Source organism: Tiliqua scincoides, chromosome 9 (genome assembly GCF_035046505.1).
Source record: "Tiliqua scincoides isolate rTilSci1 chromosome 9, rTilSci1.hap2, whole genome shotgun sequence".
Taxonomy (NCBI): domain Eukaryota; kingdom Metazoa; phylum Chordata; class Lepidosauria; order Squamata; family Scincidae; genus Tiliqua; species Tiliqua scincoides.
Genome location: NC_089829.1, coordinates 2,171,756 through 2,198,381, shown reverse-complemented (window position 1 = coordinate 2,198,381; position 26,626 = coordinate 2,171,756). Strand labels below are relative to the sequence as shown.

Sequence of the window (26,626 nt, the reverse complement as noted above, 5' to 3'; positions counted from 1 at the left end):
AGGTGCTACACTGTTTGATATCCTGGGGCTCTTGGGGACCAGGGGGAGGGTTCATATTGGGCAGTCTCTGAGCCAGGAGTCTCTCCTCCAAGGCAGGCTTTGGGGAGGCCCCTTCCCTCAGTGCCTTGGTAGGTGTTCTCAGCCAAATCCAAGCACTGCACTATCATGACTAGCACTACATCCAGAACAGAGTCGCTGTCCTGGGGCAACCCCCCCCCCACTATGTGCCTTGTGCTTCTTCCCCCCAAAGCATGTGATTCCCAGGGGGCACCCAACTTCTGCCACGCCTGGCAGGGAACAGACACCAAATCCACAGCACACCACTCAGGGCTGCACGCAGAAGGCAGGCACAGACATAGGCAAACACCCACACCAGGCCCCTGCTGTTCTGTGACACAGGCCATTTCCCAGCCCTGCGCGGTTATGGCCCAGTGTGGTGTGGAAAACTGGAGTGCAGGCACAGAGGTGCAGGGGCAGATGCTCCAGATGAGGGGATGGCTTGCTTACTAGAGCCCCTCACTGCCAGGAGGGTCACACAAGCAGCCCCTCCCTATCCCCACTGGCTGAGCTGGCCAGGGAGACTGAGGAGGGGGCACTGCCACAATATTGGGCAAAGGCCTCGTCTCACAGGCCCAGGCCAGCCTGCAGAACAGCAGTACAATTTCCAGCTGGGCAGGGGCAAGCATGCCTTCCTGTGGCCTCTGGGCACCCAGGGCCTGCTAAGGCCCCCTCCCTCCAGCTGCTGCACTGGACACCAGAGACCTCCCCAGGCACAGGTGCTGCTACGCACAGCAGCCACGTCCCTCAAAGCACAGCCCAGCAGCCACCAGAATGTTTCAGGCTGCCCACAAGGTCGCTCCACCACACATCCTCATGCAGCCAGGAGCCCCCATTGAGACACTGGCACAATCCAGGCACTGCAAGCGCCACAGCAGAAGGAAGCCTCTCTACCACACATGCAGCACAAGGAGGAAGAGGACAGTTCAGAGGGATCTGGAGGCTGGCCATGTGCATGGGGCTGTGAGGACAGAACCCAGGGGAAGGTAGCCGCTACTGGCACTGAGTGTGCATGCACACCCAGTGGCATCACTAAGGAGGTGCAGAGGGTTCAGGCCACATTGGGTGACACCCAATGTGTGTGTGGTATGTGACACCACTACTGGCCAAAATTGTGAAAATCTTGGTAAGCTATTACAGGTTACAGCCAAATAATCAGAAAAGAAAAACACAATTGCTTTGTGTAACAAAAAGTGGATTTTCTTAACTCTGACCAATGGGACTGATTGTTCTGAAAGCCAGTGAGATGTTATTATGACACAGCAGGGAAGAAATCAGGTGTAAGAATGAGTCAGCTCTCATTTGCATGTATCAGAACCAGTACTAGAACTCCTATGCAGTTGTGTCTCATCAAGTTGGTTTTTTGTTGGGTCCTGCTTTCTTGGATGACCTATAGTGTTCTATAGTAAAATAAATATAGTTAATGGGGGTAACACCAACCTGACTGATGCCCTGCACTGAGGCTGTGTGTCTGATATTGCAATTTCTTCTGTATGGTCTGGTAGGGGAAGAGGTCCACCATGGGGGTGATGCGATGAGCTCTCACACCAGGTGACACACACCCTAGTGATGCCCCTGCACGCACATGCAACTCAACTGGCCTGCAGAATTGCCTCCACAGGGTGCAGGGGGTCCTGCTGACTCTGCAAGGTCAGCCCTTCAACCTCCTGGCCTGGATCCTGGTGAGCTGAGGGCAGCGCCAAGAGGCACCTGCTTGGGGCAAGGTGAAAGGGCCTGGCTGCCAGGCACAGCCTCCCTTGGGGCAAAAGAGCTGCTGCCTCCCGCCTGCCGACCCTGCTCACACAGCCAGGCACAGCCTCCAGGCCCCACTGCGCCTGTTCCGCACTTACCTGGAGAAGCCACGGCAAGGGGGGGAGGCGGGGTTTGGGCTGCAAGCAAAAAGAGCATTAGCAGGGGGGGCTACGTACAGTCCTGGAATGATACTCCTGCCCCCATCTCTCTCTCTCAGACACACACACACACACAGGTCTGCTCCAGCCCAGCACTGTGGTTTCACCTGCTCCCAGACGACGGAACTGGAAGCCCCAAGTGGAGGTGACGTAGGAGGCAATGGAGCCACCCTCAATGACCGATAAGAGCACCTCGCGGATCTGGTCCTCATCCACATTCCCCTCGGAGCCCACATCCAGTTCCACAAAGACATAGCCATCAATCTCCCTGCCAGACAGAGGGGGAAAGGGAGGCTTGGTGGCAAGGAGAGGCAGCTGAGCCCCTGGGGGCTAATACCCCTCTACCCTTCCCAGGGCAGCCCTTCGGGATCCCTCTCAGTTCTCACCCCTCTACAAGGACAGCAGCACCTGGCTCTTGTTCTCTGAACTTCACAGGGCAGTTTGGGGGGGAACTTCTGCTGGTCTTCACCCCCTGCCTCCCCAAGATCCCGTTGTATGCCCCAGGTTGTTCTCTTCCACTGCACCAGAGCCAAAGGGTTCAAATCCTAGCCTGCCAACTTCCCCCCCCCCCCCCAAGAACTCACTTGATGAACACCACACTGACCACCTGCTCCCCAGGGATCTTGTAATACTCGGATTCCAGCTGTGGAAAGAGAACCACTGTTAAGGTGGGCGGGGTTTCTTCCTGCAGACCTTTCTGAATCTGCTCTTCCAGGGAGAGGAGGACTTTGCTGCCCTGGAAGCAAGAGCAAATGTCTCTCCCCCCCCCCCTTGTCGTAAAGGGTGAGGAGCACTTTTAAAAGCAAAATTACTGCCTTCTGCAGTAAACAATGGTTCCAAAGGTAGTTTACAAAGAATCTGGCAGAGGGGTCGCCAAACTATGGTTGGGGGCCACATCTACCCCACTTCAAGATTTTATCTGGCCTGCAGCAACTTTTTTTGTCAGAGCATTTGCTAATGCTTGACATTTTTACACCTTACATATCATTTCTCCATTACAGCAGGGCACTGTTTCTTTGTAATTGTCACAGAACCAAGAGAAATGTGACAATTACAAAGAAACAATGCCCTGAATGAGATTTACAATGAATGAATGAGATTTATAATTTTACTTGAACCTTCTTTGTAACCAGCATGTAAAATTATAAATCCCATTGGCCAAACCAAACACACATGAAGCTCAGAGGACCCCAGAAAGACCGGCAGGCAGCCTTCCAAGGAGAGACCCTTGTGTGCCCTGCAGGGCCGCCAGAGAGGAGGCCTTGGCCAGCGGGTGGAACCTGGAGCAGGGCCTCATGGGCAGAAACCCAGGGAGGGCCAGGGAGAGGGGGTGCTGCCTGAGGTGTGTGAAGACCAGGTTAAGGAGGGGAGGCAGCTGTGGGGAGGGTCAGACACGTGCTCCAGCTGTGACTGAGGGGGGCTCACCGTGTCCACAACAGCTTCAGACACATCTCGGAACTCCTCTGAGTTGACGTCATCCAGGCGTGGGCTGTAGTCAATTGACCGAGTGAAATTCACCAAGGCACGGAAGTAGACTGGAGGGAGGGAGGAATGTGGGGGAAGGTTTAGTGCCAAGGCACCACAGGCCCACCCCCGCTCCCTTGGGAGACTCCTGGATCACTGTGTGGCTGAGAAACCCCCCCACCGAGGTGCATGGGAACAGGGCAGGAAGGAATCACCCAACTGTGGCACTCCACCAGCCAACCTTGGGAGAAGCTCCCTTGGCACCCCCCAGAGCCCCTCCCTCAACACAGGTATGCCCAGAAGCATTGGCAACCATCTTTGCCTGAGGAGATTTGCGCATGCAAGGCACACCTGTGGCACTGGTGCAGAGTGCGTGAGCGTGACAAGGGACAGCACAGCAGTAGCTATGAGACCAGCTCCTTCGCCTCCAGGGGGACCTTCCCTTTGCTTAGGTGTGTGAGAGGTGCAGGGGACCAAGCATGGCACTTAGAGCTCATGTATGTACACACCCAAGAAAAAGGGGCTGTGCAGAAGTGCCAGTTTGAAAGAGACACCACCACACCAACACCACCCCACACACCCACACCCACCCCTCTCTTTCCTGGTCCAGAAGTTAAACAAGACAGGAGGCTGCATGGACCCCCCAGGACAGAAGGCCCAGGTTGCTGGCAGAGACCCTCCATTCCGGGGGGGGGGAGACAGCTGGAGTCAGAGCAGCAGAACAGGGAGAGAAGGTGCAGAAGGCCATTGGGCTCTTGTCATCCACCCTTCCCCCCCCATCCCCTCAGCTTTCACATGGGCTGCAGGCCGGGAACTTGGGACCAACCAAGGGACTGGACAAAGGCTAGTTGGTGGAGCCCCAGGCACCTCTGCAGGGAGAGAGGGGGCCTGAAGCACCTGCCCCAGGTACTTACCGACCCCACCCTGAGTGGAAGCCAAGCAGGAAGGGGGGATGCTTTGGCTGCCAGAGGACAAACCCGCTCTACTCAGTCAGGGGTTTATTCTGCCATTCTGAAATCATTCTGAGAGAATTTGGCCTCACAGGGACCCCCGGTGGACAGGAAAGAGAAAGTTCCAGGCCAGTAGGGACACAGTGGGGACATGGCACCTGGACTGGGCCCTCACAGCCACGCCCAACTCCTCAGCCTTTGAGCTCACAAAGGGCTCACAAAGGGCTGTCAGTTGACAGCTTCCCAGCCCCGCTTTGGGTGCTTTTGACACACCCCACCAGGTCCCAGAGCTGCAAGGGGTCAGAGAAGGTGTGGCAGCCACTTAGCACTGACAGGGCTGGGACACCTCTCCTAGGGAGAGGGGTGTAGAGACCCTCCCAGTCTGGTACTGTGCCCAAGTCACATGTCCCCAATGGGAGAGGCAGCACAAAAGCCTCCCAGGAGCCAGATCCCCATCTAGGATGGCAGATTGAGGGAGGGAGGCAGGGAGGGATGCCAGGGTGCTACCTCCTCCCTCCAAGGCAGGCCCGTTCACAGAGGGGGGTTTGTTGTCGGGCCCATACAAAGGTCTCATTCAGAGATCCCACAGTCTGCCCTCTTCCTGGGACTGCCCTGGACCCTCCCCAGCTGCCAAGTCATACCCAAAGAATGTGTTACACCCCCCTGCTGGGCAAGCAGTCCATTTGGGCAAGGAAGGGGGAGAAGAGAAGGGATGTTCTCTGGTCACAAAGGCACCTCCACCCAAGCCTCTGCAATATTGGAGGCTGAAAAGAGCACTGCCCTGCCACGTTGCACCCAAAGTGAGGACAAAGGGTGGGGAATGTTGAGCCTCATGTTGAAAATGATGGTGATGGTGAATATTCACATGCCACTTTACAAGAAAAACATCCACAAAGCCGAACAATAAAAGATTCTCGTCACTCCTGGGGCTCCCTCTAGGCACAGCAAGCAGCTTTGGGGAGATGGAGGGGGGCCTCGCTCCACTGTCCCCCACTGCCATGGCTCACCAGGAGGGAGCCTGGAGCACATCTGGGGAGGCCAGATGTTTTGGGAGGGGCAGGATGCTCTGAGCAGATGCCATAATATTGCAACACAAACACCAGCACATGCACCACAACCAAGGGTTGTCAACACGGATGGGGAAAGCAGCAGGCACCAGCAGCAAGGGAAGGGGGCTGGGGAGGGACAGCACTAGGTCTCTGGCCTGCGCCATGAAGCAGCACTGCCAGGCCCACGACGGGGCCCTCCGACGCCTGCCAGCCTGCTCAGGAGCTGAAGCCCTGTGCCCAAAGCAGGACTGCTCACTGCTCTGCCTCCTTTTAAGGCTCTGCCTTGGCCGCTCCTGTCCTGTAGCCTGGGAGGGGCAGGCTGGAAAATCCCTTGGAGCTGCACAGCCTAACAATGCGCCACAGAAGCAGCAGCCTGCCCTTGGCCTCCTTCCTGTCCGCTGAGTCAGGCTCTCCAGCCCGGCCTCCACTGCCCCATCCACAAGGCGGCTGAGGGGGTCGCAGTGTAGGCACAGGGCCTGTAGAGCCCCCCGTGGTATGGCTTGTCCTGAGCCCCATTTCTGGAGCCCCTCAGCCCCACGGCTCCAAGCAATCCCTGGAGCCAAGCAAGAGTGGGGGGTGGCTGGGGGCAGGCAGAGCAGCCCCACTGGGGGCCAACCCAGGCCAGCCCTCTGGCTCCTTCCCACCATGGCCAGCCACAGATCACCAGGGGCAGCCAACAGTGCACTCAGTGAGAGGTCTGAGACCCTCCTAAAGGACCCTCAAGGGGCCAAGCCCTTCCTCTTTCTATTTGCGATTGCCACAGCATGTAATCCTGTGCTCTGCATGTGAGCAGATCGGAGTACCCCTGCTTTGCCAGGCATGGGGCAGAGCCGGGAACCTGACTTGTGTGTCTGGCCTGACTTGAGGATGGGGCAGTGGAGGCCAGGCTGGAGAGCATGACTCAGGGGACAGGAAGGACATAAGAACATAAGAACAGCCCCACTGGATCAGGCCATAGGCCATCTAGTCCAGCTTCCTGTATCTCACAGTAGCCCACCAAATTCCCCAGGGAGCACACATGACAGCAAGAGACCTGCATCCTGGTGCCCTCCCTTGCATCTGGCACTCTGACATAGCCCATTTCTAAAATCAGGAGGCTGCACATACACATCATGGCTTGTAACCCATGATGGATTTTTCCTCCAGAAATTTGTCCTACTTCCTCTTAAAGACATCCAGTCCAGATACCATCACCACATCCGGTGGCAAGGAGTTCCACAGACCAACTACACGTTGAGTAAAGAAATATTTTCTTTTGTCTGTCCTACCTCTCCCAACACTCAATTTTAGTGGACATCCCCTGGTTCTGGTGTTGTATGAGAGTGAAAAGAGCATCTCTCTATCCACTCTATCCTTCCAGTGCACAATTTTGTGTCTCAATCACGTCCCCCCCTCAATCAAGCGCCTCTTTTCTAGACTGAAGAAGTCCAAATGCTGTAGCCTTTCCTCATAAGGAAGGTGCCCCAGCCCAGTAATCATAATCATCCTAGGGCCTGGCCCCAACTCCTCAGCCCAGCCTACTCTCCCACTCAGTTGATACAGACTTCCATGTCGAGACCTTGCCAGTCCACAGAGGTGGGCAATGACTGACCTACGGAGGCCACAGCCCTGGAGAGCCCATTATGGTGGTCACTTGCCAGTTCGCAAAGGCAGTGCCTGCTTCCGGCCACAGACCCGCTGGTGGCCATGAGGCCGAGTTGAGGGAGGGCGTCCGAGCGCAGAGGCATACACTCCCAGCCTTCCCCAGCACAGTACTGGCCTTCCCCCCACCTGCTGTAGCCCCCGCCCTAGGACCTGGTCACTTACTGAGCAGAGAGTCATCCTCTGGCTTTGAGACGGTCATGCTTGCAGGGGGAGGGAGTCCCACAGGAGGAGGCGCAGGGAAAGCTGCGGAGAAGAGAAGAGGAGAGGAAAGGGAAGAAGAAAGGACAGCAGGAGAGGGCCCGGTTCTGAGGCCACAGGACAGAGAGGGAGGCAGAAGGGGAGCAGAGCCAGAGAAAGGAGCCAGGCTGCCTCCCCCCCCGGCACTGGATGTTCACCTGCCACATGGCACGCCCCCCTCGGCCCCTCTTGCAGCACTAAGCGCCACATAAGGGCCAACTCTCAGTGACAGGCTCCTCACAGCCTCCCCCACCCATGGCCTTCAGACTGACACACAAGGAGTCAGCTCTGCCCACAGCAACTACAACAGCAAAAGGCCTGCTGTCCTGCCCTGCATTTCTCTTTACTTCCCCCCACACACTGCCTCACTCCCCCAGCAATGGGAGACCAGGGTGCAAGCAGCTAAGCTCCAGCCCCTCCTCTCCAGCAGAGGGGCCCTTTGCGACTCGTGCACCAGAGACCCCAGCCCATGGGTCTGAGTAATGGGCACACAGGTCCAAGGAGGAGGCACATGTGGCTCAGAATGTTCTGGCCAGTGCCAGATTTGTGGAAAACAGCAAATGATTGTGCGTGTGCTGACTGTGAGGCCCAGGCCACGCCCCAAGGGGTGCTGGGTCTGTAGGAAGAGCACCTGCAGTTCTCTGGGGAGCAGTCCCTCTCTGTCCTGGGGGCTCCCTTGGCAAATGCTTGAGGCAGCTCTAACTTGCAGCACAAAACCAGGAGGGATGTTTTGCCCACCGACATCCGCCTCCCCCAGAGTGCCTTGTGGAGGCAGAGAGCTGGAGGGGGGTTCCCAGCCCAATATGAAACACCCTCTGCACATGCTAATCTTGGGGGGACATGAGAGGGCAAAGGAGAAGAGGAGAAGGAGGAAATGAATGAAAACAGGTGTGGGGGGGCTATGGGGGAGGAGAAGCAGCAAGTGCATGAGTTGCGGTGATGGGGAGCCATGGAGAGCCCAGGAGGGCACAGACACACTCCACAGCCAGGGCAGCCGAAGAGCGAGCTGGTCCAGCCTGGCATGCAGTGAGATGCATCTGGACTGTTTGACAGTACACACACCTCATAAGAACATAAGAACATAAGAACAGCCCCACTGGATCAGGCCATAGGCCCATCTAGTCCAGCTTCCTGTATCTCACAGCGGCCCACCAAATGCCCCAGGGGGCACACCAGATAACAAGAGACCTGCAAGGCTTCCTGGGAATTGTAGTTAAGAACATAAGAACAGCCCCACTGGATCAGGCCATAGGCCCATCTAGTCCAACTTCCTGTATCTCACAGCGGCCCACCAAATGCCCCAGGGAGCACACCAGATAACAAGAAACCTCATCCTGATGCATCTGGCATTCTGACATAGCCCATTTCTAAAATCAGGAGGTTGCGCATACACATCATGGCTTGTACCCCATAATGGATTTTTCCTCCAGAAACTTGTCCAATCCCCTTTTAAAGGGGTGCCAGTCTGCCTCTGCATTTCTTTAGCCCTCCTGAGAAAACACCAAGCAGAGGTGCTAGAGGGGACCACTGAGGCCAGTAGTAGCACTCTTCCTCTCTGCCCATGTGCTGCAGGGTTCCTGGAGGATGAAGGCGACCTCCATGCTACACACTGCCGCCAGACAAGCTGCTAGGGGGGCCACCATGGGCCAGTATTCCCCAAGACTCCTCAGCACCCACACAGAACCTAGTGCCCAGGTGCCCTTGGTCAATCTTTGGATAACAAGAGACCCAAGCCAGGGGAGCCAACTGCTGGGGCTGAAGCTCCTTCCTGCCTGCACCAGCCTCAGATGAGCCAAGGGCCCCCCTGAGTCTTGGGAACCCAGTGCTAAGTGGGAGATCAACAGAGGAGCCTGGAAAGCTGCCACAGCCCTGAGTGAGACGCTGGGTGTGGCCGAGCCATGCTTCCACAGCTACCAAGATGCCCCCATGGCTGAGATCTGGCCAGGAGCAGCACAGGCGCATCTACCTGGTTGGAGAGCTGGCCAGACCCTCTGCCCACAGTGCGGGCCATCAGCTGCCACCAGGGGCTCCACCCAGCATTCCACAAGTGGCCAGGGCAGGGAAGACTGGTGCTCACTTAGGAGACATCCGTGAAAATGCAAGCAAGGTCTGCCTTGCCTCAGCCAAAACCCCCCAAGGAAGGGAGAATCCTCAAGCCAGGCCTGCCAGCACCCCCTCTCCTGCCCACAATATGCCCAAAGGTCCATTGAAAGGCCACAGGAAGTACAGAGCCTCCCCCTCAGGCAGCCCCAGGCTGGGTGCCAGGGCATGCAGGAGCAGGCTGGGGCTCCTGGAACATGCAAGCCAGCCCAGCCTCCTTCAAGGGCCCAGGTCTGGATCCCCTGCCTGTAGGAACAGGTCTAGAGCCCCTGCTTGTAGAAACAGACCCCTTGCTACCTCCCCCCACCCCAACCAAGTACTTGGTTTCTGCAACAGTCTGAGCACATGCAGGTCCTGCTTGCTCCTCACCTGTGGGGAAGACGGGGAAGACCGTAGAGAGAGGTTTGATGGGGGCAGCGGTTCCACTGCCATTCTCCCCACTGCCGTACCCATCTGCAAGAAAAACCCAGTGGTGTAATGAGCCTCCAAACCCACAACTCCCCCTCCCAGAGAGATAAGGTCACCTCCCCTGGCCCTCAGGAGCTGCACAGGCCCCTTGCTCTGCAGCCCCAACCTCTCTTTGAAGAGACCTGGAACAGGCAGGAACCACCCCCCCCCCACCGTCCGGAAACCAGTCACCCCTCACCTCCGGATGCCTCATCCGCCAGCAGGTCCTCATCATCAGAGAAGTCAGCATAGCTCTGCCAGGGCTGCCCCAGCGCCTCAGACTCTGTGTCTTCTGGAAAGGAGGCCTCATCCAGGCCCTGGGATGCATGGGCCACCTGCAATGGGAGGGGGGAGGTTGGCTGGGGAGGAGCACGCAAGGGCGCCAATGGTTCTCTCTCCTTGCTAAGTCTCCAGGCCTCTCAGAGCATGGAGGGCCCTGTCCCACACATTCCTTCCCTACTTCCTACCAATTCCCCCCCTCCAGTCTCACCCCAGCCTGCCTCTTCCAAGAAAAGCCATCTGGCTTGTTGTTGTTCCTCCTCCAGGGAGAACATTTGACTAATTCTGGAGATCTTTCTTTTGGTTTTCTCAATTGTACCAATCAAGCAAAGGATGCAGGAGCTGGGACTTGGTGGACACCCAAGCACACTTCAAGGATGCTGCACTGCCAAGAACTCTCCACCTCAAAGGCCTGCGAAGGCTGCTGCTGGGCCAGGAGGAGCAAGGTAAGGATTGCCAGACTGGCTGGAGACAGGCCTGATAAATCGCCTTAATGGAAGCACAAAGAAATGCCAGCTTGCAGCTACGGGGCAGGGACACCCTGAGGAGGATGGGTTGGAACATCCCACTGCCTCCTACCCTGCACCAAGCCAGTCTGTGCCTGGAAGCAGTAGGGAGGGAGAAGCCTGTGCATTCCCTCCCACAGTGCCCCCCCCACAGACCCCTCCTCTGTCGACACTGGAGGTCTGCAGCTGCTGGGCAGCAGAGACTCTCTTGGTTAGGGTCTGAGGGAGGCAGGTTCTGCCAGCCTCAGGGACGCCCTCACCCCAGCACAGGGCTGTGGCTGGCCAGTGGCAGCAACTGGGCCTCAAGCCAGGCCCTCCCTCCAACAGGTTCTGCCTGTGCCCAGGCCACACTGCAGCTGCCACCCAAAGGTCTCTGCCTCCGCAGACTGCTCTGGCTCCCCTCTAGGCTACTACTGTTATTATTACTAACAGCATTTATATACCGCTTTTCAACAAAAAGTTCACAAAGCCTTTTGACTCCCTGTCCCAAAAGGGCTCACAATCTAAAAAGGCCGTCTTTCCTGGCGTCCTGTTCTCTTGGCTGCCTGGGGCCCTTGTCTAAAATGGCAGGGCCGGCTGGAAGTGTTGGGCAGAAAAAGCAGGGAGCCCAGAGCCGGTACCGGCCTATGCAGGGCAACCCCTGGCCAAGAGGGCTCCTGGCCCCAGCAGTGTTGGGCCAGGCCTGCTGGGAGCAGCTGGGGGCAGCCAGTCTCACAGAAAGAGAAACATTCTGAACCATCCCCGCCTCTCTTTGTTCTTTCATGACAAGGGGGAGGCTGCCGGCTGGATCCCCCAAGGCAGGGGTGCCCAAACCCCGGCCTTGGGGTCGCTTGCGGCCCTCAAGGCCTCTCAATGCTGCCCTCAGGGAGCCCCCAGTCTCCAATGAGCCTCTGGCCCTCCAGAGATTTGCTGGACCCCACACTGGCCCGACACAACTGCTCTCAGCGTGAGGGCGACTGTTTGACCTCTCGCGTGAGCTGTGGGATGAGGGCTCCCTCCACTGCTTGCTGTTTCACGTCTGTGATGCAATAGTGGCAGCAAAGGAAAGGCCAGCCTTGCTTTGTGCAAGGCCTTTTATAGGCCTTGAGCTATTGCAAGACCCTCATTCATTCATATAAGTTCATCTTTAATATATTCATTTATGAAAACTTATGCAAATTTATTCAAATTTTAAATGAAAAATAATTCCCCCCCCCCGCCCCATGATGTGGCCCTCCTGCCAAAAGCTTTGGACACCCCTGCCCCAAGGCAAGGAGGATCTGGCCTGCCCCGCTGAAGGGCACAGTTCAGAAGAGGGAGCCAAGGAGGCAGCAGGGATTTCCTCACTAGGCTTCTGGGGTGTTTTCCACAAAGGACATTTGGCCTCAAGACTGCAACAACCCTGGGAGGCTCAGGAGTGGGAGAAAGGCCAGGCAACCTGACAGGGGCATGGCCTGCTCCGCTGGGAGGGCTGTACCATTCCTATGGGCTTGAGAAGCAACATCGAGGGAGTCAGCAGGAACAATCCAAACAGAAAATACTTTTGGAGAGCCCCCTGTGGGATCCCAGGGCCTTTGAGGCAGAGGATGCACAGCGCTGCCTGGGGGAACCTGCCCACCCAGAGACCCCCAGGCTCTGACTCTGGCTTGCCTCAGAGGCCACTGCAGCCGATCCTCCCAGCTGGCCCCAGATTCCACTGGTCAGGCAGGAAAGCCAAAGGGAAAGCCTGCTGTGGGTCAGCCAGTGGGGGGTGGGGGGTGCGCACGCACTCTTGGTGGTTACACAAGGATGTGTTGTGCATCTGTGGGGCTGCTCAGGGAGGTGACCGAGTTCACACGGTGCACACGCCAAGCTGGCCCACCACTGAGTGTTCCAGCAGCCATCTCTGCTGGAGGGTTACGCAACCAACTGGCCACAGCCCACTGCACACAGGAGAGCCCCCACCTCCGGACCCCCCCACCGCCTCTGCAGCTGCAACAATCTCCTGGCCAGAGCCTGACAGACATTGCTGAGAGAGAGAGTCATCTCTGAACCCAGGCACAGGGGAGGGGGGAGGGGTCTTATCGCAGGCCAGCCTCCCACAGCAAATTCTTGTGCACTGCTCCTCTGGGCAGTCCCCACAGCAGGAAGGCTCCTGCAAACTTCCAGGCCAGGAAGGAAGGAAGGAAGGCCGGCCTTTCTTCCCGCAATCCTCTGAGACCAGGCTGCAAGTCCACAGCTGACCACGGAGGTGATCCTGGCCCCTAAAAGACATGACTTCATCGCACTGAACTGCAGAGGAGGAGGAGTGGGAAAACTTGTGCACAGCAGCTGCCTGGGCAGAGCAGAGCTGCAGGGGGGACAGAATCACCCCCACTCTCAGGACTAAGAAGCAGGGAACAATGCCCCGTCGACTGGGAGGCTGAAACTGGCCCGAAGGCAGCAGCCAGCTCACTCTTTGGGGGGTTCAGCCCCTCCCCCATGCACACACAGAGCTGGAGTGCCCCCTCCTCCCCACTCATGGCTTTCTTCTTCCCAGCCTGCAGAAGGGCCTCACCCTTTCCACAGCCCTTCTCGCATGCAGAGTGAGACCCTCTCTCTCGCCCACACATTTCTGCCCATTTCGCAGACAGTTAGGGGTGTATACCCAAGCGGGTATAGGGCTGTCCAGCCCATCCAGCGTGTCCAGGGGACCCTCTAGTGTAACTGTTGGCATGCACCGCTACTCCCGAGGACCCCCATCCTTCCGCCTGTGGGATCCATCCTGAAATGTGGTTGGTTCTTGAAAGAGAGAACCTCCATGATTGTAAAAATCCCCTTGAGGGATTCAGAAACGCCTGCCTATGTAAACCGCCTTGAATAAAGTCAGAGGAGTAATCCGATGACCAGAAAGATGGTATATAAATACTGAGTTGTTATTATTATTATTATTATTATTATTATTATTATTATTATTATTCCTCATCCAGGAAGCTGCCCCTTCACTGGCACTGGCTGGATTCCGAACCTGGGTTCAGCACCCACTTAGAGCTCAAGATGGCCCAGGCCCCCCCAGGAGGCAGCTGGGTGATGCCCTGTGCCTGGTCAAACATGTACTAAGCAGTCTGACCCCAGACACCCCTGCTGGACAGCCGTTCACCCTACTTCAGGGGGTGCCACTTTGCGCTTCTGCAATCGAGTCTGCAGTAAGTGCACGGAACTGCTGGTCAGTGGCTCAGGGAAACAAGAAACACCCCCCCACACACACACACACACACACAGGTTGCCACCCTGGAGGAAGCCATTCCCGGACCTACAAGCAGACACCAGAGGCGCAGGTATCAAGCTAGAGTGGCCACACCGGCTCTACAAGGGAGCAGAACCTAACACTCAGCACCACCCTGGAGAGGGGCAGCCTGCCCTGCCTATATTCCCCTCTGCTCCTTTCTGCAGCCTTGCTACAGATTAACATTCCGGGCCAAGGAATCTGCAGAAAGGCACTCCACCCATCTAAAGGCCAAGACAGCTGGAGGGGCCCCACTACACTGCAGGCCTTGAGGGGGCTGGTCTCCCTCAATGCACATGTGTCCAGACTTGCCACCTGACCTCAGTCAAACCAAAACCAGGCCCCATGTGTACAGGCAAACCAGAGCCAGATATTCCCAGGCTGGGTGCTGCCTGGACTCCCAGTCCTCTCCCCACGGTTGGGTGGCAGCAGGATGCCTGCTTGGACGCAGGCTGAGACCAAAGGGCTCCTTCTCCTCCAGCTGAGAGATTACAGCTGAGCAAACACCACTGCTGGTACTGTGTGTGGCCAAGGGTCAGCCTGCAGCAAGCACTGCTCCCAGGCCAGGACACACTCACTTGGCTCTTCCAGACAGCAGTAGAGGGACAACAAGCCAGGTGGAAGGGAGGGTTGTGTGATCCTCTCTGGCTCCCACCCCTGCCACCCAGCCCAAAGACTTGGGCGCTGTCACATAGGAAAAGGTCCCTGGTTTCACAGATGTTTTGCAAGACCATGGCTCTGCAGCCCCTGAGGAGAGGAGACAGAGCCCATCCACCTTTGGCTTCCCAGGGCTGTCGATTCTGGAAGGCAGTGGTTGATGCCCTGCAGGCAAGCTTAGTTCAGGGCTTCTGTGGCAGAGAGCTCCCTCTGCAGGGCCTCCCCTTCCTTTACCCCGGCAGCAGTGCTGGGGACCCACCCCACCTGCTGCTCCATTTTGGCCATGGCCTGCCCGTTCTCGGCCAGCCCCTGTGCTCAGGTGGGAATGGTGCCCCCCACTTGGCAGCACAGTCGCCCAGTGCAATCGACCGCAGTAAGGAATTCGTCACAGCAGCACTTTCCTATGCAAACAGTCCTGGGCGCATTATTACAGGCTGGTCGGGCCCAGGACAAAGGGCTTGGCTGGGGACAGAAAAGGGGGTTTAATCGGGCCGAGCTGCCTAAAAGGGCATGAAAAGGCAGAGGGGAAACAGGAGCTGGCGAGCTATGCTGACTGCAAATGCCTATGGGGCACCACGCCAGAGCCCCAGGCCTCCAAACAGAGCCCACCCCAGCTGCCTCAGAGCCAGCCAGTGCCCATGGTGCCAGCTGGAAGGGTGCCAGCTGGCCCAGGGATGCCAGGACCCACTGGGGTGGCAGAGGACAGAGGCTGGATTGGGAGGAGACCAAGTGCAAGGCTCTCCTAGTCACAGGAGGGACTGCCAAGGGCAGGGGGGCATGGCTGTTCGCGGTAGTAGAACTTCTGAGGCGGCCCAGGGCCGGAAACACGCCAGGCCGGACCAGCTGCCACCATGAATCCAAGTGGTCGTCTGAGGCATTTAGCCGGCAAAACTGCCAAGCAATGGAGATGCTTTTGGTCAGGGCCTTCCCAGCTGGGTCATAGCCCCATGGGTCTGGAGTCAGTAACTGGGGGCTCCAAGGTCAGTTAGCCCATGTCTGACGGGGCCACTCAACCATGTCCGCAGGCTGCTGGTGCCCCTGCGTTGGCTGTCGAACGCAAGGGAAGCCTCTCTGCCTCCTCCATGTCTCCCAAGGCAATGTGGCTGCGAGCCCACCAGATTCTGCCTGGGACTGGGCTCCTCTGCCCCCACAAGCCACGCCGGGGGGGGGGAAGCAGTCCCCAGTCTTCCTGTCAGGGCAATGATGCTTGTTGGAACTGTCGCCTTTGACCCCACTGGGGGCAGCTCCAAGGTACTGATGCTTCAGGGGCCCCACAGTGCCCCTAGCTAGCTCCTGGAAGGAAAAGCAATCAGGCCACCCCTGCCAGGCACACCCCCTGCCTGCCATGGGTAAGCCTTTTCTGAACTGCCACAGGGCCAGGGCCAAGATGAAGGGGAGCCCAGGCTGCCCTTGGAGGGAGAGTGGTTCTCCATTGCAGCACAGAGAGAGAGTCCCGCCTGGCAGCAGCTGCAAAAGAGGGCAAGCACAGGCCAAGGCAATATCTGGCACTGGCAGGCCGCACAGTTGTTGGAGTGGGGGGGAGGTACAGGTATGGCGAGGCTACTCTCCTGCAACGGGCAGCTCCTCACATAGGTGAATGGAAGGGGCAGAGCTTCCTCACCAGCTTTCTCTGCAGCCAGAAAGCGGTGACGTCACTCCCAACTTGTGCCTGCCGCTGTGGCCTTCCTGCATGCAATGCAACGCAACATGGGGCGTTCAGGAAGGGAAAGGCCTTGCAGTGCTGACCCAGAGCTCAGCTGCGGCTGCTGGGCCTGTGCTCCAGGCACTACAGGGCCAGGGTGGTCTCTCTGGCTCTTAGAGAAGAGCGGGGCCTGCTACCCAGGGCAAGAAACCTCCCAGGACCACTGCAGCCTTTGCTGAGAAAGCCACGGAGTGACTCTGCCTGCTCACCAGGATGGGTCTGGCCAGGGAGCAGAGTGCACTGCCTGTGTCTCGGGGTGATGCACAGGCGACAGCCCCTCCTGCTGCCAGGACACGCTGCCCTGCTCCCCCGCCCTGGAAAAAGTGAGTTTCTTGCCAACCCGAGTCCAGCTCGGAACAATGGCAGTCCTTCCTGCCATGAAAGGTCCAGCTATTTAAAGGCAGCAGCCTTGACACATTTCCTCACATTGTCCTGCAGGAGCTGCTGCGCTGGCAGCCGGCAGCACACTGGGAAAATCCCTTGCAAACACCCGCTGGCTGAGGGGCTCTGAGGCCCAGCCACACAGACCAGGCACACAGGTGACAGAGGATCCCTCTCAGCCTGCAGACCCCAAGAGGCTGGGACCTGGACCAAGCTGCCTCCCCCCATAGTCTCCACATGGCCTCCAAGCTCTCCACACAATTCCCAGCTTGAGACAGAGCTTCCTTCCCCTGTCACAGAACATTCGGGAGACTGAGAGAAGCTACCTGGGCCCAACTGCAAGCCCACCCCCCAAGGAGGGAGGGAGAGCTACTTCCCCTCTCCCCTGTCAAAGAAGCAGAGCTCCGACTCTGGGACATCAGGCACCGGCCTGTGTTCAGCCTGGCACAAGCACCTCTGCATCCCTGCAGACCCCACAACTACGTATCTCCGTTCCAGTCCACCTGAATGCATGCTGTTACTATTGCTGCTGCTCCCCCCCCCCGGGCTGCCTCTGGCATTCCTGGGGAGGGGGGAGCCCAGGAGAAGAAACGCACAGCAAGTGCCTCTTGCTGCTGGGTGCCTGGTCCAGGGCTGCTCACTGAAGGGCGCTGCACACTCAGAGCCCACGTGTCCCAGTACAGCCATCGGTCAATTTGCACCTCGCATAAGTTATTGGGGAAGCACCCAGCCCAGGGCCCTGCTCCCCACAGCACACATCTGGATGCCCCAGTGGGAGGCCCCGGAGCAGGGCGTGCAGGCAGTCACCTTCCACTGCCGCTGCTCCCCGGCGACCAGGGCTCCAGGCTAGCTGTCCACTCAGCCACCCCAACCAGCGATTCGGGATCCACCCTGTCCTCCACAAGGAGCACAGCCTGGCCTTTCTCCCAGGCTCCCCAGTGGTGCTGACCCCCTTGCAGCTCCTCTTCCCTGGGGGAACCAAGACGTGACTGTGGACACTGCTCTCGCCTCCAGAAAACTTCCCGGACAAGCACTTCAGGCTGCTGGGTGACAAAATCCATTTCCTTCTCCAGCTCCACACGAACACCAGCACCGGAAAATGAGGAAATGAACTGCCTGCCACACCATCCATCTTCCTCTGGCCCTACAGTAAACAACAGGTTCTAATCAAGTGGAGAGAAAGCAAAACCACAGGCAAACAACAACGTCCCTTGCTCCAGAGAAGGAAGGGGGCCAGCTGGAAGCTCGGCTGGGGAGCAGTGCCAGCCGGCCAAGAGGACCACCAAGACACCTGGGAGTGCCCAGAGCCATGGAATCCAGAGGTATCCCAGGAGGGAGCAGGTGTCTGTCCTCCCCACAGCATGGTGCTAGGACCGGAGCCATGAAAGGAAGGGCAGGTCCAGTCACTGAGAGCCTCCGCAAGGGTCTTTTCTCCTTCAAGCAGCCACCACCGCTTCTCCTCACAGTGGCACAGCCCCACAGCCAAGTGTGCACACTCTGCAGGCTGGTGGCTTCAACCCTGCTGCTTCAGGCAGAAAAGGGGTGCGCACGCATCTCCACATGTCATTCAAGTCCACCCAGCCACCCAGCAGTGAGGCAGCAGGGCCAAAATGTGCCAGAGAAGGCCCCTCCCCCACTGGCTCCTCTCTCACTCTCTGCCTCCATCAATCGCTGCACAAACTGGTGCTTTGCCCCAAAATAGCTCTCCCCGCCTCCCAGGCACAAGCTGGCACTCTGAAGTTCGTTCAAGCAAAGGAGGAGCACTTTCCACTGTCCACTTAGGAGCCAGTCACATCCTGGCCCTTTGCTCCCCAGAGCTACAGCCAGTGAGAGGGATGCAGACATCACAGGCCACTCAGCCCTAGCTTCATCACTCAGGCTTCCCCCAGCCTCAGACCGGCTCATGTTGCCTGCACTCTTCCACTCCCCTGCCTGCCTCTCAAGCCTTCTCTCCAATGTCATGACACAGACACAGTCATCTTTCCCATGGGGCGTGGCAAGCCGCCGCCACCACCCTCCTCCCAGGTGGCTCAGACAAGGAGAACCCCCCCCCCCCCAGAAAGAACCACAGTCTTAGGGCACAGGCGGGGAAGAAACAGGGAACCCCAGCAACTGAGATTCAGGGGTAGACTGTATCTGAGCATGGAGGCTCCATGAAGCCTTCACAGAGCAGATGGTGTGCTGCCAGGTCCAGTTGGGGGTAGGATAAAGCACGATGCCTCTTCAAAGGGCTTCAGGCAAAGGGAGGTCAAGGAGGGCCACAGGGATCAGCCTGGGCGGGGGGGGGGGGAGAGGGGCAGCTGCCTTCTGGCCTCTCTGAGGGCCAAGCATCCAAACCGCACTGGCAGAGAAGGCCGAAGCAGCACAAATGCCACACCCCACAGATGATGGACTTGCTCCAGCCATGGCGTCCTGCATGGCTTTTAAAAACCAGGGATATGTCGGGGAGGAGAGTCAGAGGTCATGGTTGAGGAAAACAGATCAGACAAGAGCCTCCCCAAAATAGCCCCTGTGCCCAGCAGGCCCAAAATACACCCAGGAAGGAAGGCAGCAGCTGAGATGTCGACACCCAGGAGCCCACAGGCATGGCCCCACACTGAGAGAGGGGGCGTGAGGGAAGAAGGCCCTGCCCACCCACCCATCCCACACATAGGGGGCTCACTGCAGCTCCTCACCACAGAACCTCCTCACTCTGGCCAGCACACCTGCAGCTATGTAACCCCACCCTCCCTCTCATCACAGCCCTGTGCAGTCCAAGGAGGGGGTTCCCACCAGGACTCCCACTCCAGGCAGACACCAACTGTAGCACACCAGCACACACCCAGCACTGACCAAGGAGGCAAGGTGGCAGGCACACAAAGTAGCCAGCAGCCGCTAGGCAGGAAAGGTGGGTACCGAGTCCTGCTCCTCAGCTGGCTTCTGCTGCCTCCCAACAGAGGTGCCGCCCAATCCTTCTGCGCCTGGATCTGCCCTCGGCTCGGTCAGCCTTTGGCAGCAACGGCATGGCCAGGCCAAGGCACCTGACGTGGCTGCAGAAGGCCACAGGAGCCCCAGCATTCAGAATGCCACAAACTGCCTCGTCCCCGCATCTACTCCACAGTGGTGGTCCTGCCGCTCCACTTGAGCCCAGAGCAACATAACTTCACAGGCTCCCCACGCAGCACCTGTCAGCCACTTGGGGCAGAGGGGGGAGGGTGGCCAGCACTCTTGGGATGGAGCTGCTGCGCCTGCTGCCGCTAGGGATGAGCTCCAGCTCCGGAAGTGGCACATTGCTGCAGCAGCCTGCCCGCCTGTCATCTCCTCTTTGGAATCTCCTGCTGGCAGCCAAGGAACGTCCTGTCCAGACTCAAGCCTGGGTGCCTCCCGGGGGCTTCAGAGAGATGGTGTCGGTGACCAGAGAAGAGAGGATCAACAAAGCAGGCATTGCAGCACACAGGCTGGCCTGTGAGAGTCTTCCTCTCGCTGACTGCAGGATCCACGCCCTGGGGTGGGAGCAAGAGCTCCCAGCTGGGAGGGGGGCACTGGCTCCACATTCAGAACAGGTTTCAAGGCAGGAGCCACCACCCACAGTGAGGCATCAGGCAACTGTGCGGGGAGTGTGGGCTTTCTTGGACTGGAGGAGGGGGCAGGCGCTTTGTCCAGCAGGAGGGGCACCCAACTTGCTGTGAGCAGACCTGATGATCCAAACAGCCTTGCTGGGTGGGACTACAATGGGCCTCTCTCCCCCATCCAGATGCCTCCAGGAATCTGGAGAAGGGCCCCAAGGGCAACAGCCCCTCACACTGCTATTCAGAGATATACTGCACCTGAATCTGGCACCACCAGGACCAACTGCTCAGATAAACCCACCCTCCACCAAGGATCCTCCAAGCACTCCAGGAGGCAAAGTGCACTCCTGCTTGGCCTGCAGAAGGTGCCAGCAGGATCCACCCCCAACCATCTCCAGGTTGTGCTTTGAAAGACTCTTCTATGCCTGACCCTTCTCCCCCCAAAGGAGGCCCTGGGAGTCTGTGGAGACAATGCCAAGCTGAATGAACTCCCATGTTCCTGCTCCTGAGGGGATGGGGGGGCAGCTGGCAGGTATTTGTCCTGCCAGGGTGGAGGGTCCAGCTGCCAGCCTTCCAGTAAACCACAAGGGCGGCAGGTGTTGGCTACAAGGCCAGAGGTACCCCAGAGAGAACCAGGCCTGGCGGGTACAGTATGAGACCTGCAGAGACAGCCTCAAGGCTGGACTCTCCCGGGGAGAGGACCCTTTCCTTCTGATGGGTCAGTGCCCAGCACACACTGCAGCTGCCCAGTGCCGGTGGGACAGATCATCCTCCAAAACCACACTCGCTTTTGTGTTCTTCCCCCCTTGCAGCCCACCTTTTGTGTAAGACAGCAGGTAGTGGCACCCAGGCAAGCCCCCTCTCTTATTTCCAACACTGGAACCGAAAATGGGGGGAGGGGTTTTGCAGAATGGTTGGCCTTCCCCCACCTTGCCTCAAGGCCAGTAATGCTGCCCAGAATCTGGTCACACCTTTGCTGCTGTCCCCAAAAGGGGTGACATGGGGAAAAGAAGGGCCCGGGCGCCTGCTGACACTGGCCCCAGGGAGAGAGGGCGGGACAAGCCTGCGAAGTGAGAGTCTCGCACAGGAATAGGCAAGGCCAGTGCAAAAATACGTTTCAAAGTAATGCAGGAGGAGCTGGGAAGCCTTCCCCCGCACATGGGGCCAGGATCTGAGCAAAGGCTTCCCACACCGCGTCAGGGCTGGGGACAGGGAGGAGGGGAGGGGTCCAGGGACAGGCCACCCTTGGAGTGGCAAAGCTGTGGAAGGGAGGACACCCTTACAGGACCTGTCCCAGCCACAGGTGCCCCCAGGACACGTACCATGTGGCCTCCGCTGGAGCAAAGACCTCTTCCTGGCAGGGGGAAGGAGGAGAGGCTGCAACTCTAGCACCACAGGCATGCAAGCAGAAGGGGTGCACACGGCCCCTGGCAAATTCCTGCTCTCCAAGGTCAAGGATGACAGCGTCAGCAACGAGGGTGTTCCCTGCCCACACCAGTCCCACAACTGCAGGGGAACCCAGAAAGGTGAGTGAGCCACGGTCCCCGGCAGAACGTGGCTCTTGGCTCAGGGCATCAGCCCCAGACAGCCAAGGTGTGCTACGATTGCCTTTGTTATCAGGAGATGCCAACCAGGCTGTGTCCTCCTCTCTCCTGGGCAGAGTGCCAGGGAGTCAGAGCCAGCCAAGAGCAGGCAGCGCAGACGCCACGGCTTGGGGCCCGGGCAGCCTGCCCACTGACCCCAGTCACAACAAGCCCTAATCTGCCTGCCTGTGCAAGACAGCACAGGCACCTCTGCCCGAGCAGGGAGGGGAGGCCATGCTAGGCAGGGCTGGGGTCTCCAATGAGAAAACATCCCCCCTCGGACCTCTCCACTGCCAGAGAAGAAAAGGGGCTGGCTTGCTGCCTGCTGGGTGGCAAAGGACAAACACACAGCCAGCCCCTCGGCTGAACTACAGGGCCAGGAGGACACACAGGTGCCCAGCAGGCCTGTCTTGAGCACAGACAGGTAGGAAGGCAGCGCAACCTCCAAGAGTACCTGGGGAACAGAGCAGCGTCAGCCTCTGCTGGGGAACCTTCCGCAGTTTGGGAGGGCAGGTAGGGTCTCCAAGGGCAGAGAGAGACAAAGGCCTGCTCCTGGTGCCCAGCCAGTCACTCACAGAGCTCCCACCCCAAAAGCCAAGGCAACCACTCGCCTTAGGCAAGGTTGGGGCAAAAAGGCCCTTTCCTCTCCACAGCATGAAACAAAAGATGCCCTATGGGAGGAGCAAAGGGCAGACAGACTGCAGCGAATCCATCCCCAACAGTGTGTACAGCCTGAAGGAAGAAAATGCACTCTGCACATGGTCAGAGGTTCAGTTGCAGGAGACAGGGTTAAGGGCCCGGTTGGTCTGTGATTGAACCTGCTTGGTTCCTATGGGGCCCAGTTGGTCTCTGCTTGAGCGGTCGTCCAACAACAGGTGCATTCCCACAGCAACCTCAGCTGGTGTGCCCAAAGAGTGGCCCAAACATCACCTACAGAGGCTGCCAGGGACACTACACAAGCCCTGGGAGCTGGGAAAGTGCTCCTCCCCCCACGGTGAGGACCTCACCTGCACCTGGAGGTGGCAGCCTGGGGACTCCTTTGCAAGCTGGGCAGCCTCATGTCACCTGGCGACCCTTCCCGCCAAGCAGTGTGCCTGGAAGCCCAGTGGCCCAGGAAGGCGGCCCAGCCCATGGCCACTGTTTCGAGGACAGAAGGCACACCACCCACCTCCTATGCTCAGACACGGAGTCCACAACTGGAGCTCCTTCAGCCTTATTTGTTTGGGCCATCCTCCCCCATGCCAGCCAGCCCGGATAGTACTCCTGTAAGTCACCTACTTACCAGATATTCCTTGGGGTGCCCTTTGCCCCCTTGTCAGCCAGGCAGGCCAAAGGAAGAAAGACAGGTCACAGCAGCACCTTTTGCATTGCAGCCAGTGGCAGCAGTGGGCACCCGAGGAGGGGGCAGGTTGAGGGTCTGACCCAGGCACATCACAGGCAGGCAGCCTGAGGAATGCACCAGGAAAGGGACTGGATCTGTCACCCAGCTGGACAGTCCTCACAGACTTTGCTCTGCAAGGCCCAGGCTCCCTCTTCCAGCAGCACCCCACAGCAGACCAAAGCCTTGCAGGAAGACACTCGGGGGAGGGGGGGAGACCGGCCACAAACCCACTTTGAGCTCCAGGACAGACCTCCCGGAACACTGAAGTGGGCTGAGGGCAAGCACAGCTCTAAGCACATGCAGAGCATTTCCCCAACTCACCAGACAGCACAGGAATGGGAGTTCCTGCAGAGAGACTGTTGCCCCACAGGGGGAAGGGAAAGGCGTGTCCCTGTGCCAGCTCCTCCCTCCCTCTGGGACTCCCCAGCCACAGAGTCTCAGCACATCCCCAGTCGGTCTCCCAGTGCTGTGGGACCACTGTGCTCCTCCAGCCACCACATGCCAGGTCACCACCAGCCTGGCCATGTTCTCCACAGCTGATCCACCTCCACCAGTAGGCAGGGCCCCACCTGGCTCTCCTCCAAGCACCTGCTTCCCCAACCTGGACCTGGCTCCTTGGCAGCAGCGGAGGGGCTTCCTACCCCAACTGTCTTTGCCTCCCGCCCTGGGGAGGACCCCAAGAGACACAGGCAACACCACTGGGCTCCCCTGCCTTTGGCACTCAGCCCCCAACCGCTTTTAGGAAGAGGACCCTGCCAGCCCTGCTCCCAGCAGGCCCAAGGTGGGAGAGAAGGAGGCTGGTTGCTCCTGTTTCAGTGGCTGTTTCTGAAAGAAAGGCACTTTGCACGTGCTTAGAAGCAGTCGCCCACATCACTGCGGTCCCAGTTCCCATGTCCCAGGTGCCACCAGCACTTAAAGGGGGCTTCCAGGGCTGCTCACTCAGTGAGCCAAGGCCCAAAGCAAGCCCTGCAGGGTGGGGAGGGGACCTGGTCTGGCAGAGGTTGCAAAAGGCCTGGCAGTCGTTGCAAAAGGGTTATTTTTAGACGCCAGTTTCCAGCTCTGCCTCACCTCCTGTTTCCTTTCCCCACCTCACCCTGGACCTGGATTCCTCCTCCTCCCCGGAATTCCACAGGGTCGTCCAGCAGGGGTCCCTTCAGGGAACGAGTTGGGGCAAGCAGGCCTGGGGTGGGCGAGGGGAGTAAGAGGCCAGACTGGGAGGGCCAGGAAGGAGCAGGAGGCAGCAGACCTTCCCAACCAGTTCACCTCAGCCTTCCCTCCCTGAACATCTCCCCCCACCCTCTGCCCAGCACACACAGAGAGCTCCCTGTCCAGTACCTGCTGCTCAGACACCCCATGTAGGGGGAGGAGGTTGGAGCACAGAGAAGAAGAGGGCTGACCAGAGCAGCAGCAGAACGGCCTTGGCTCCAGCGCCAGGGAGGCCTAGTCCCAAAGACTCACTTCAGGAACTGACCCACACCAGGATGCAAGCAGCAAGACAGCCTCCCTCCACTCTGCCCCACTGCCCTCCAGCCAAGCCCCACTTGGCATAGCTGGTGGCACAAACCAGGCCAGGGCTACCTGGTGCAACAAGTCAGCCCTGAGTGAGCGCTGGAGTAATGCCAGGCCCTCTGGGTGGCAGGTCCTCTCACTAGCACCCTGGAAACTCCAGTGGACTGCAGAACCCAAAGGAAAGCCCCTTGCAAGAGGAGAGTTGCCCCCATGGAGGGCACTGTTACCTTCCTGAACAATCCCGGGGCCACCCCCAGGCACTTGCCCAGTCTCTGGCCAAACAGTCGGCCCACGCCACTCTATACCCCTCTGGGAAACTCATGGGAGTCACTGGGGCAGGCTGGCCCTGGGTTTTGAGGGTGCTGCTGGACCCTGAGGCCATTCATGCCAACATCAGCCAGCAGCCAGAGTCCTTGGAAAGATGACGGGCAGAGGTTGACGAACAGCCTCCTACTCTGCCCAGCAGAACCATCTCAACCCCATTGCTCCAGATCCAGGGCCAGGAGGACAGCATCCTGCCTGCCACCCCTTGCAGTACCAACCTGGGGCCCCACTGCCATGGCCCTAGCCCCCTCATCCCTGGGCAGGCTGCCAGGGGTGTGGCTCCTCCAGCCACAGGAGGCCTGGAGGAATGTGCCAGTGTGCCCTCGAGGAAAGGTGCACTAGAGGCTGCAGTGGCTCTTTTCCCCCAGAACACTCCACTTTATTGAGGCATAAAGCACCCATTGTTACAGGCCACAATGTGGGGGTGGAATCCAGGCAGGGAGAGTGTGGCTGGCAGATCTGCTGCTGCTCCTGCTGTGAGGGAGCGAAGGAGGTCAGGGCCAAGGGGGGCAGAGGCTTCGCCCACAGCCCAGAACCAGCAGAACCAAGCGCCTGGGGGCTGCACTGCAGGGCTGCCTGGCTATGCTAGAGAGGTACTGGAGCTGCACAGCAGAGCAGTGGGGGAGGGGGAGGGGGCTCCGCAGGTCAGGCAGCCCCACAAGTGACCCAGTGTTGGTCCCCCAGTCTTAGATGCCAGAGGCAGAAGGCACACTCGCACATATGCACACCCCAAGGCAGGAAGCCCTGTGCCTGGCCGGGGGAAGACCCAAAGCACACGCCCCACCAGCACCTGTAGGGCGGAAGAGCGGCCGAACAGGCAAGACACAGACCCCGACCAACCAAGACCCTTCCTCTCTGGCCGACCAGGCAAGCGACCGACCCCGTCGCTCGGGCTGCACAAGGTTCCCCCCGTCAGTCCCGCCCCAGAGACCCTTCTGCCCGTCCAGCAAGTCCGCCAGGTACGGCGTACGGCTCGCAGCTCAGCCGCCGCGGTGCCGTCGGGGCTGGCTGGAGGCGCGGTCGGAGCCCGTTCCGCGGCCACCCTTTGTCCCTTCGCGGACCTGAAGGCGGCTATTTTTACGCCCGCGTTCGGCCCGTCGACTTTTAAATTTAGCCGGCAAGGGGGCGGCCGGGGAGAGGCCGGCGCCAGCAGCGAGGGGCGCGGGCGGGGCGCCAGCTCTGGGCACCGCTGTGGCGACGCGCAACCAGTGGGCCAACTGCGCGCCCCGAGGAGCCGCCGAGTCCCGCGTCGGAACTTCGCAGCGCAGCAGAAGCCTCGGGAGCAAAGCGGTCACTCGCCGCGGCCAGCGACCCGCCCGCGCCCCCGACGACTCCACTTACGCTCAGCAGCGCGGCGGCGGCCAGGAGCAGCGGCAGGCGGAGGCGGCAGCGCCCCGTCCGGGCGCCTCCGGGGAGCCTCCTCCAAGCCTTCCCGGCTCCCATTTGCAGCCTCCGAGCAGAAGAGCGGCGCGGGGTCGAGTCCTGGTCCGGGCCTGGCCGGGCCGGGCAAGCCTCCGTCCCTGGCCCTCTCCGGCCGCCTCTGCTGCTTCGCTCGCGCTCCTCCGCTGCGAAAGGGCGAGCCCGCGCCAGTCCCAGCCGAACTTTTCCTGCCAGGCAGGCAGCGCCGCCCGCACTCTCGGCTCCACGCTCCTCCCGGCGCCCCGGCAAAAGCGGC

At 59.2% G+C, this 26,626-nt stretch overlaps 1 protein-coding gene across 13 annotated transcripts in view; it reads right to left on the bottom strand.

Annotated features, from left to right (window-relative positions):
- Nucleotides 1-26,589, bottom strand: part of HSPG2 (heparan sulfate proteoglycan 2) — a 79,570-nt gene extending 52,981 nt beyond the window's left edge. For 10 of the 13 annotated variants that reach the window (XM_066637750.1, XM_066637752.1, XM_066637754.1 and 7 more), the window contains exons 1-8: nucleotides 26,293-26,589; nucleotides 10,058-10,193; nucleotides 9,781-9,864; nucleotides 7,237-7,317; nucleotides 3,393-3,502; nucleotides 2,552-2,610; nucleotides 2,075-2,235; nucleotides 1,908-1,946 (exon numbers count right to left, since the gene is read on the bottom strand). In XM_066637750.1, the coding sequence (XP_066493847.1) occupies nucleotides 1,908-1,946; nucleotides 2,075-2,235; nucleotides 2,552-2,610; nucleotides 3,393-3,502; nucleotides 7,237-7,317; nucleotides 9,781-9,864; nucleotides 10,058-10,193; nucleotides 26,293-26,394 (772 nt within the window). In that variant the 5' untranslated portion in view covers nucleotides 26,395-26,589. The remainder of the gene's footprint in view (nucleotides 1-1,907; nucleotides 1,947-2,074; nucleotides 2,236-2,551; nucleotides 2,611-3,392; nucleotides 3,503-7,236; nucleotides 7,318-9,780; nucleotides 9,865-10,057; nucleotides 10,194-26,292) is intronic. The other 3 variants (XM_066637753.1, XM_066637763.1, XM_066637755.1) reach the window with 2 other exon arrangements.
- Between the last annotated feature and the right edge of the window lie 37 nt (nucleotides 26,590-26,626).